At 67.5% G+C, this 10,621-nt stretch overlaps 1 protein-coding gene across 1 annotated transcript in view; it reads right to left on the bottom strand.

Moving 5' to 3' along the window:
- Positions 1-749: 749 nt before the first annotated feature.
- The window catches only part of LOC123230618 (calcineurin-binding protein cabin-1-like), a 43,091-nt gene continuing 33,219 nt past the window's right edge, over positions 750-10,621 (bottom strand). The window contains exons 15-28 of the mRNA XM_044656748.1: positions 10,239-10,373; positions 9,525-9,719; positions 8,755-8,991; positions 5,696-5,855; positions 5,342-5,457; positions 4,790-4,951; positions 4,676-4,707; positions 4,363-4,624; positions 3,454-3,714; positions 3,219-3,370; positions 2,392-2,570; positions 1,823-2,000; positions 1,324-1,681; positions 750-1,238 (exon numbers count right to left, since the gene is read on the bottom strand). Of these exons, the coding sequence (XP_044512683.1) occupies positions 750-1,238; positions 1,324-1,681; positions 1,823-2,000; positions 2,392-2,570; positions 3,219-3,370; positions 3,454-3,714; positions 4,363-4,624; positions 4,676-4,707; positions 4,790-4,951; positions 5,342-5,457; positions 5,696-5,855; positions 8,755-8,991; positions 9,525-9,719; positions 10,239-10,373 (2,916 nt within the window). The remainder of the gene's footprint in view (positions 1,239-1,323; positions 1,682-1,822; positions 2,001-2,391; positions 2,571-3,218; positions 3,371-3,453; positions 3,715-4,362; positions 4,625-4,675; positions 4,708-4,789; positions 4,952-5,341; positions 5,458-5,695; positions 5,856-8,754; positions 8,992-9,524; positions 9,720-10,238; positions 10,374-10,621) is intronic.

Genomic DNA, 10,621 nt, shown 5'->3' with positions numbered 1-10,621 from the left:
CCAATGGAGGCAGGCGCCGCTCCCAGCCTCCCTCAGGCTCTGCCTCACGCCGGGGGTGCCCGAACGCCTGATGCTGAGCATGGAGCCGGGCACACAGCGGGCCGAGCCTTTCACCCGGTGCCCCAATCCCCTGCCAAAAAAAGTGTGCTGGGGGCCTTGGAGGAGGCCAGAAGGCCCGAGTTTGAATCCTGCCTTGGACACTGGCTGGGCCCTCCCCCACCCCCTCAGCCCCCTCAGTATGGCTCCCGCCATGTGCCAGGTGCTCCCAGACCATTCCGAACCCAGCCCAGGGCATGGTCACGGGGGGGAGGGGTGTCCTGCAGGCCCCCTCCCGGGAGGCGTGGCACGAAGGGAATGAAAATGGTGCCACCGCGGCCCACGCCAGGATCCGTGTTCGGGGCTTTGCCAGCAAAGCACACGTGGAGGGGAGGCTTGTGGGGTGGGGATGGGGGTGGGGGAGGGAGGACAGGCAGAGGCCTAGAGCCAAACTCTGCTGGGCACAGATGGGGGACAAGGGAAAGCCCAGCGATGGCTCACACGACTGCCTGACACGAGACCAAAGAGCGGGAAGGGAGGAGAGCACGAGGGCAGCCCCCGAGGGCTTCTGAGAAGAGGCGGCCCACCCGGCCCCTTTCCTGGCCACGGCCCCCTCGCGGGCCAGATCTGGCCAGGTGTGGTGGGGACCCCACTTCACAGATGCGGAGACTGAGGCAGGCAGAGGAGGAGGAGGCTGCGGGGAACTCAAGAGCCTACCCTGGAGTGGACGTCACGGGTCCAAATGGAGCCTCAGACAGTCCCTGCCCCCGTTTGCCTCCGGACCTGGAAGGGGTGATGACCAAGAGAGAAGCCCAAAGGGGGCCCCCGAGGGAGATGGGTGCGAGCAGTGACTCCCGTGTGGCGGCCTGCCTGGGAGGAGCCCCCGTGGCCACGTTACTGGGGCGCAGGAGGGGCTCCCCTGCAGGGTGGGGGCTCCAGGCGGGATGGCCCGGCCGGCCCCGGACTCCAGGTTCCGATGCAGAAGCCCCGGCTGGGACTTTAGGGGTGAGAAAAGGGAGGCCTGCTGGGAGAAGGGGGGCTGCGGGGGCCGCCCGAGGCCCAGCCCCCACCCGTGCAGCACTACTCACGTTGAAGAAGTTGGTCTTGTTGCGCTCGCAGAAGAGGCCCTGGGCGGGCATGTGCGGCAGCTGCTGCCACGGGATGCCGCTGCCTAGCAACACGTCTCGGGCCCACTGGAGGTTCTGGAGGGAAGCGGGTGAGTGGGGGGGGCGGCCGGGGCGGCGCCTCCCTGTTTCACAGCCGGCCCCCCGGGAGGCGGCGCCTCACCTTGTGGGTCTTGCTGTGGGCGTAGAGGAAGGCCAGGCGGTAGAGGCTCTTGTAGTGCTGAGGGAAGCGGCTCAGGCACAGGCGGAAGGAGGCCACGCACTGCTCCGTCAGGAACTTGCGCTGCCCTTCGGGGTCCGCCGGAAGCCGCTGGCACAGCTCTGCCCGCTCCCCCGGGGGCTCGGCCCTCCTCCGGCCGTCCCCGGGCGTCCGCACAGACTCTCCGGCCTCCGGAGACTCCTCGCTCTTCCCTAGGAGAGGGCGGCGACAGTCAGCTCCGCTCCTGCCCTGGTGCCCGGCTGGGCGGCGGCTTCCCCCCATGGGAGCCTCTCCCCGCCGGGCCTCCAACCTGGGGGATCCCCTCCCCAAGGAGCCCGGAGCGAGGGGGGCTGTGGGGAGCCTGCTGGGGCCGGCCGGACTGTTGGAGATGCGCGACAGCCCGCGGCAGGGCAGAGGAAGGTGCCGGCTGGGGGACCGACCAGGAGGGCCCCGACTCGACGACGTACCCCTCTCCGGGAGCAGCTCCTTGGGGGCCGCCACGGCCGGGGCGCAGGACCCCGAGGGCCGCCTGTCCAGGGACGGCCTCCGGGAGGTCTCCTGCGAGCTGCTCGGCTCCCCGAAGACGTCCTGCGTCGAGCTGGAGTCGGACAGAGCCACCGCCGAGCTGTCCTGGCTCCTCTCTGGGGAAGAGGAGGGAGCCGTGAGGGCCGGCCCGGCCGCGCCACTCCTCACGCCGGCTCCCAGGACCGGCCTCCTCCCAAGCCGGCTCTCGGCTGTTTACGGAGGCCTCGGCCCGGCGCCAGGCTGGGAGCTGAGGGGGGCCTGGGCAGGGCCACTTGAGGAGGCCCGGACGGGCAGGAGCTCAGCACGCACACCCAAACCTGCTGCGGCCCCCCGCCTGCACCCCACAAACGTGAAGGGGGAAACGTCCCGCCTCATTCCTTTTCCTCCTCCGACTCCCCCAAGGGGTGCAGGCCTGGGCAGAGGCCCCCCGAAGGCCCCAGGGAGAGCCCCCTGGAACAGGGACCCGGAGCGGGGCTTCTAGAGGGGGGAGCGCCGGGCCAAGCCTACCGTCCGGCGTGGTCTGCTGCCGGGGCGTCTTGCACTTGATGTAGTCGTGGTCGATGGGGGTGGCCGTGTAGGGCGGGGAGGTCAGGCCGGGGCCGGACGAGGCGGGGAGGGAGGGCCCTGGGCCGGGCAGCGTGCCCGCGGAGGAGTGCGAATCCTCGTCCATCACGCAGCTCTTCTCCCTGTAAAAGCAGGGAGGTGGCCCGATGGGGGGCTACGGCCGGGGCTCAGCGGGGGACCCCGAGCCGGGGCCCTGTGGGGAGTGAAGGGAAGGCAGATATGGCGGCCAGAGGGGTGCCCTGAGCGGTGGTGCTTCTCCAGGCAAGGAGGACTGGCGGCGGCTGTGACGTGGCAACCCAGCAGCCTGCTGGGGGAGAGTGGGGCAGCCCCTGCCGGACCTCGGGGGGCCCTGGGAGAGGGCCCCAAGGCCAGGAGATCAGAACTGCCTTGGAGCTTCACTGGCGGCAGAGCTCTGGCTGGCACTGTCACTTTGGCCTCAGTTTCCCTCGCTGTAGAAGAACTACAACAGCATCCCCTCCCCAGGGCAGCCGGAGAACACACGTGTCGGCCCAAGAACAGATTCTTCCCGTCCCCACCTCCTCCCTTCAGGGCAGCTGCAGCGCCCCCTCCCCCGCTGCCCAATCCTCACCTCCGGCCTCGGGCTCGTGCCCAGGGGAGTCCGATGGGATCCCCAACCACACATATCCCTGGCAGGAGCGTGCGACCCCGCGGGCACGGGCCCTCAGCCCAGGGCCTGGCACGCAGCAGGCACCACTGCCGTGGCACCGTCGGGGACGATGCCCCTCGAGCCCCCCAACTCAGCGACTCACTTCTCTGAAGCTTTGGGAGTGCTCTTCTCCTCGCCCCTGGCGAAGGGCCCCTCGGCCGCCTCCCTCATGAAGGCCACCAGGCTCTCGGCGTCGATGCCGCTGCCCGCCTTGCCCACGAGCTTCAGGATGGACGCGTGCAGGCGGAAGTAGACCTGGCGAGCCGAGGCGGGCATCAGGCCTGCGGGCACCGCCGTGCCGGGGCCTCCCCCTCCCCTTCCCCGCAGCCGGCCCCCACCTCCAGCGCCTCCATGGCCAGCTCGGGGGGGTTGTGGTAATGGATCTTCTTGGGGTAGCGGGCGGCCTCCTCGTGCAGGTAGTGAGCGGCGCGCTGGTAGTGCTGCAGGTACACGGCCGGGGGCTGCTTCTGCTTCTCGGCCACCTTGCCCAGCATGTAGTGCAGGAGCCACTCCTCCTCGTCGCCGTCGCCCTCGCAGCGCGCCGCCGACGTGAAGCACAGCTTGGCCGTCTCCAGCATGCTGTCGCGGCGCTCCTCCATCTGAGACGGGCACACGCTGAGCTGCCCGCAGAGCCTGGCACCCCCCTGCCCACCGCCAAGTTTGGGGCCCCCTGGCCTGGCCCAGAAGCCTCGGCCTCCCGAGCGCCCCCAGCCTTCGTTCACCAAAGGGGTGCAGAGAAGGGAGGGGCTCTGCCGGAGCCTTCGGGACTCCCGCCTGGGGGTGGGGGTGGGGGTGGGGGAGCCACGCGGCCACACCGGCTCCTCCTCCGCGGAGGGCCTTCGGAGAACGACTCAGACGCTGCCTGGAGCCCGAAAGGCCCCCGGAGAGCCTTAAAGCAGGCAGGCCCCACCTCAGAGCTGCTATTGAGGCCCAAGAAGCGGCAAACAGCGGCAGTAAGGCGGCCCGGCTGCAGGAGACCCGCGGGAGAGGGGCGCGGACGGACACGGAGGCGGCCCTGAAAGGGCTCTCGGGTGCTGGAACCCCGGCCAGGCCAGGACCCTGGCGGCCTTCCAGAGACCAAGAAGCCCCCTAAAGGCAGCAGCTCGGAGGGCGGAGCCTGGGGCAGGCGGAGGGCGGGGCTCAGAGGGCGGAGCCAGGGGCAGGCGGAGGGCGGGGCTCGGGGCAGGCAGAGGGCGGGGCTCGGAGGGCGGGGCCTGGGGCAGACGGAGGGCGGGGCGGCCGCGCACCTGCTGCACCACCTCGGCAGGCAGCTCGGCCCTCCACTGCTTGAGCTGGCGCGAGGCGAAGGAGTGCAGCGCGTACGACATGGTGCCGTACTCGATCCACAGCGACAGGTTGGACGCGTCGATCTCCAGGGCGCGGCGGAAGCAGTTGAGCACCGGCAGCGAGTGGCGCCACACCGGCCCGTCGCTCTTGAGCTCGTTGGAGTTCAGCTTGTCCTGGATGCGGCTGGCCCGGGCCAGAGCCATGCCGGCCCAGGAGTCGAACCTGCGGGGGAGGGGCCGGGCGTGTGACGGGGGGGGGGGGGCACGCACGCACCCAGCCACGCACNCCTCCCACACCAGCTCCACCTGGGGGGCGGGGCGGGGCGGGGTGAGCGCGGGGCGGGGCCTGCCGCGGCCCCGCCCCCCGGCCGCGCCGCCCCGCCCCCACCTGCTGCACGGAGTGCTCCTCCAGGTAGCGCGCTTTGCTCTTCTTGCTGGGGAAGCTGTACAGGCAGTAGAAGCACTGCTCCAGGGCCGTCTCCAGCTCCTCCTTGTAGGGGTGCGTGTCCTCCGACGCGGACGCCGCCAGCTCCTTCTGCAGGACTCGCACCTGGGGCCCGGGAAGGAGAGCTGGGAGGGGCTGGCGCCGCCCCCTCCCCCCAGCCGGCTCGGGAAGAAGCGCTGGAGGGCGGGACCCGCTCACACTCGCTCACACTCATGCTCCGGCCCAGGTAGAAGAGCAGGAGGGCCAGGATCGCCTCACACTCACACTTGCACACTCGCACACGCTCACACAGATGCAGGGAGCCCCGCGGACACAGCAGGATCGCCTCACACGTGCTCACACACTCCGAAGTGCAGGAAGGCAGGATCCACTCACACGCGTGCTCGCTCGCACGCTCACACACTCACACACGCTCCCACAGACCGGCAGGAGGCCCCGCGGACGCAGCAGGCTCGCCTCGCTCACACTCACGCTCACACGCGCTCGCACACTCACGTAGAAGCGCAGGAGGGCCCCGTTGGAGTTGCAGCACCAGGACCTCCTGCCCAAGTACTCGTGGGCCGTGTTCAGTAACATGAGTGAAGACGGGAGCAGGGGGGTGTCTGGTCTCCCTGGAAGGAGGAGAGGCGACAGGAAGGCGGCCCTGGAGGCGCAGGACCCGCGCACGAGCGAGGGGCACCCCCACCCGGAGTGGGGACACAGGGAAGGCCCCAGCATTAAGGGGAATCAGGGCGGGCTTCCAGGAGGAGGAGGTTTTTGTGGGCACTAAAACCAAAGGGGAAACAGCAGGGGAGCGTGTTCGTCTCCCCGACAGGCCCGGAGGCGGGGGGGAGGGGAGGGGGGCCTGACCTTCGCCGTCGTCGGGGCTGCGCGGGGGCTGCGGGGGGCAGCGGGCGCGGAAGCCGCCCTCCTCGTGCCGGATGATGCGGTGCAGGATGACCCAGGGCAGCACCGACGCCACGTACGGCTCTTTGGGCTCCTCCTGGACCGACATGCTGGAGTCGATGACCTGGTCGGGGGGAAAGCGGAGGCCGTGAGGCGGCGGAGCCCGGCCGGCCCCCAGACGCAGAACGCCGAAGGGGGACACGGCGTCTCCGGGCTGGGCAGCCCCCGCGGTCCTGGACCCCGGACCCGGCCTCCTTCTCCCCTGAAGCTCTTCTAACGGGGCCGGCGGTCTACTAAGACCTCCTGTCTTGGCTGCCGCCGCCAGAGCTCCTCACCGCGCAGCTCCACCAACGGAGCAGCACCCGCAGCCGCCGGGCGGTCCGAGGGCTCGAGGGGCATTAAGTCATCCGGCCGGAGCCGCCCCAGCCCGGCCACGTGCGGACGAGCCCTCCCCTCCCTGCAGGTCTCTGGAGATCACCGGGGCGGCTCGGCCGATGCTCTCCGGCGGGTGCTCCGTCCCCCACAGGCCGGTGGGCCGCATGGCGCCTGGCGTGGTCCGGAGGGAGGCATTAGGCGACACCCACGCGGGTCTGGAGAGCTTGGCCGGGCCGCCCCTGAGGCGCCGACGGTCTTGCCACCTCGCGTGGCCATCGTGGAGGACGGCCTGGTAAGTCGCTGCGGTCCGTCCGTGCTCCCGGACGACCCGACGGTGAATCCTCAGGCCCCCCCCCCCCCCCGCGTGTCCCTTAGAGGAACTCCGGGAGCACTTTCCGAAGGTGGGGGAGGAGCCCGTGAAGTCAGTCCTCTTGGTTCGGGGCTGCCCCGCGTTCGTAGCTCTTCGTGGCGGCTGGTTTCCTCCTCTATTTCCTGTCTTTAAGGCGTCCCTGTGCCTCTTCGGGGTCGGCACAGGCTGGATTCGGCCCGATTTCTTCCCTCGCCTCGTATTCGTTCCCTCGCCGAGGATTTCTGAGCTCGATTGGACTTGCCGACCGTTTCTCTGGAGGGGCTTGTGGGGCGTCTGCTGTCTGCTGACTTCAGGGCTAGTTTTCGAAATGCGCCTTCAGTTTGTTCGTCTTCTCTCGGGCCGTTTCGGCATCATCGTCTCTGGCCCAGTCGCCCGTTTTTATTGGCGAGCTCCATTCGGACCTGCAGCTCTGTCTGTGGTCCCGGGACCAACTTGGGGTGGCGGCTTTATGGTCTCGGGAGGATTCAGGCGAGTTCCGGCTCTCCGTTTGTCTGTTTCGGTCAACGTTCCGGGGTGCAGGGAATACGCACGTTCTCTCGCTGCCCCGCTCAGAAGACGAGAAGCTCCGGAAACTGGCTCCCGTCCACCGTTTCCCTCTCTTTTAGGCTCAGCCGAGACGGAGAGGCGGATATTGCAGTTTCCCGTCGCCGTCGTGTTGATCCTTTCTGAATCTGGGGCGCGTCCGTTTCGGTTTCTGGAGGGCTTCTCTTTGCTTGGGCCCATCGTGCCGTTTGGGACTCCGCCTGCTCTCTTTGCTGGGTTTTTTTAACCCTTGACTTCTTTTCCTACGATAACAAGTATTGGTTCCGAGGCAGAAGAGCAGCAGGGGCCAGGAAATGGGTCTTCAGTGACTGGCCCAAGGTCACATGGCTAGGAAATGTCTGAAGCCACACTTGAACCCAGGACCTTCCAACTCCAGGCCTGGCTCCCTCTCCACTGAACTGGCCCATAGCTTTGTTTTTTAAATGTGTTTCTTGTGAGCCCCAGTTTTGTTTTCTGCTGGATCATTCAAGCTGAGGTAAGGTTACGCTTCCTTCCACCCGTGTCTAAAATTGGGCTTTTTCAAGTGAAGATTTCCCGCGCTCTTCTGCACTAGGCGAGGGTTCTGTTCCTTCAGTTCCTTTTCGGCGAGGTGCCCGTGCCCCACTGGCTCTCTCACGCCCGGCCCTCTCTTCTGGGGCCCCTCTTTCCCTTTAAGGTTTGCCTTAATGATGCTTCTCTCCCACTTTTCTCGGATTACGTATCCCTCCCTGAGCCTTTTTCCCTCCGTCGAATCCATCCCCCACTCCTGTCCTCCCCTTTAGCCGATCCCATTCTTTCGTTTTTGCACCCCTTGCCAAAGAGGATTTCTCGTCCTCTCTTCATTCTCCGTCCTCCCTTTCGGGTTACTCTGGAGCAGAGACGGGCAAACTAAAGAGGGGCCAAAGGAAAGGAAACGCTCCTCTGTCAGTCTGTTTCTAAGGCAGCCCTTTCCAAGTTTCATTGTATTTTATCCTACTCATTGTACCCGTCAGATTAGGAAGAATGTCCCGGGCCGGGTAGAACATTTCAGAGGCCGCCTCTGCTCTGGAGCGCCCTTCTCCGATTCAGGCCACAGAATCGGCTGTTCTCCCTCATTCCTCTGTAGTCACCCAATCCGAGACTCCAAGGCATGCGCTCGAAGCTCTGCTGTTGGGGCACTCCTGCCCCCCCCCCCCCCGGATGCCCCTCTTTGGTGGCCCCCCCAGGACAAGCCAATCGCCGCTTCCTGTGTGCCTCGGCACTGAGGCCGCCCCCAGGTTTCTTCCGGCTCCCAGGACGCCCTGCCAACTCGAGGAAGAAGCCTCTTTACTGCTTTTGTTGGTCGTTCGAGGCCTCGGAGGGGGGAGGCCTGTCTTCGGCCCGGGTTTCCTTCCTCAGAACGCTTCGAGCTCTCCTCGCGACTGGACGTCCTGCAGGACGCGCTCCCGGGGGGTCGCCAGACAGAGCCCTTTGGTGGATGTTCTGGGGGCTCTCTTCCGCCAGGCCCTTTCTGCCCCGGGGGGGGGGGCTGTGCGGCCAGCCTGGCCTCGAGAGCCCCGCTTCGCGCTCCCCTCTTTTGTTTGCCCTTCTGGCATCCCTACGTCCCCGTGGGTGCCTCTGCTTCATGTCCCGGGGCTTTCCGTATCCCTCCCTCCCCACATGGGCTCTCCCCTGGGGCCTGGTGGTCGGCGCCCCCCTGGAACACCTCCGATCCTCCCGGTCCTTTCCAGCGCCAGACAGACAGACAGACAGACAGACAGACCACACGCCCCTGTACCTGGATGAGGTTGCTGGTGAGCCGGATGAGGCTGGGGGTCCTCAGGGTCTCCTCCAGGATGCTGCTGTCTGCGGACAGGGCCTGCTCGATGCCCAGGAGGAGCTGAGTGACCGTGGCCACCCACTCCTCCTTGGCGGCCGTCTCCGTCAGGTTCATCATCTGCTGGATGGCCTCGTGGAGGGCGACTTCAGAGCACTCAAAGCAGCGGCTGTAATCCTTGAGTTTGAGAAGGGAATCCTGGGCAAGAGAGAGGAACGACACGGCTGCGGGGAGCCAGCTTCGGCCGGGGCGCAGAGGGGCAGGGACCAGGGCCTCCCTCTGAGGCGGCCGCCGGGCTCGGGCCTGCCACGCCACCCCGACGAGGCCAAAGAACCTGGCGTCTGGCCCCGGCGGCGGGCCTTGAGACCCTTGGGTGCGGGGGTTCCTTTCCAGAAAGGGCAGGCCGGCGGCGAGGCCCAGGGGACGAGGCTGGCAGAGGTCAGCTCAAGTGACCGGGAGCACCTCCTGTGGGGCGCGAGCTCCTTGAGGGAAAGGACTGCATTCTGTCCAGGTGGGGGTCCCCCTCGGAGCAGATGGCTCTCAGGCCGCCTGACCAGGGTCTGCTGGCCCGGGGTGGGAAGCCCTCACAAGTCATGTCGGCCTCTACAGACAGGGGGCGTCTGGGGCAGGATGTGAATGCGAGGCTCCCCGCCGCCAGGCCCCCTAGTCTGGGCGTCCCAGGGACGAGGGAGGCCGAGGCCGAGGAGTGGGCAAAGCCCGAGGGGCCTCACCTGTAGCAGGAGTAGCTGGGCGGGACGCTCAGGGATGGAGGTGACAAACTCCAGGTGCTTCGCCCGGTCGTACCCGCTCAGGCACAGGGTGGGCCGCAGCAGGTGGGCCACGGCCTGGTAGTCGCCCCCCTCGTAGAGCCGCTGCAGCTCCTCCAAGGACTGGCACCGTTCCAGGGACTTCAAGTTCTTCTCGATCTGAAAAGGCCACGAGCCAAGGGGGGTGTTGGGAGGCCGGCCCCTGCCTGGCCGGAGGCCTCAGGAGGCCCGGACACACGTGGAAGGGATGGACGAAGGACAAAAGCCAGTGGCCGAGAAGGTCCCTCCAAAGGCCCAGCAGTCTGGGAAGGCAGCGGCAGAGCTTCTGGTACAATGGGCAGAGCCCTGAGCCTGGAGTCGAGAGGCCCTCCCTGCTGTATGACCCTGGGCAGGTCACTTCCCTCACGCCTGGCCCTTCCCCTTCCTGGAATCGAAGGCTTAAAAGGACCTCATGTGGATGGGCCCTTGGCAGGAGCCAGGACAGAAGGGGTCCCCGGGGGCAGGCGGAGGGCCACCCCTTCACGGGAGACCCCAGAAGACGCCTGCGGGGCCAGAGGGGAGGCGGAGGGCCAGCCCCGGCAGCACGAGCAGAGGCGGTGGATGGGGAGACCCGAATCCCTGGAAGGCTGCAGGGACCACGGGGGTGGGGGTGGGGGGGCCTGTCCGAGATGTGCCCACCTCCTCCAGGGAGACCACCGAGTCCAGGTGAAGGTTGGGGAGCCGGATGAGCGGGCTCTTGGCGTCATGACGGCCTCCGGCCTGGAGCAGCTCCGTGCAGATGTCATAATTCTCCAGGGCCTGCTCCATGTCTCCCTGACGGGGCACGATGGTGCCATCAGGCCGGGGTCCCTGGCTGACATCCGAGACCCTCCGTGCCCAGGACGGAGCTCGTGACGAATCTCCCCAGCATTCCTCCCTCCCCAGGTCTGACCAGGCCCCCTCCTCTCCTCCCTATAGCCTCCAGGACCAAAGACAGAGGAAAGTCCCCCCCAGGCCCAGGAGGCCACCCCTCCTCTGTTCCACCAGCTGACTGCCCTGGCCTTACCCCGCCTCCTCCAGGG

Source organism: Gracilinanus agilis, chromosome 1, assembly GCF_016433145.1.
Source record: "Gracilinanus agilis isolate LMUSP501 chromosome 1, AgileGrace, whole genome shotgun sequence".
Taxonomy (NCBI): Eukaryota; Metazoa; Chordata; class Mammalia; order Didelphimorphia; family Didelphidae; genus Gracilinanus; species Gracilinanus agilis.
This window is presented reverse-complemented; position numbering and strand designations above follow the sequence as displayed.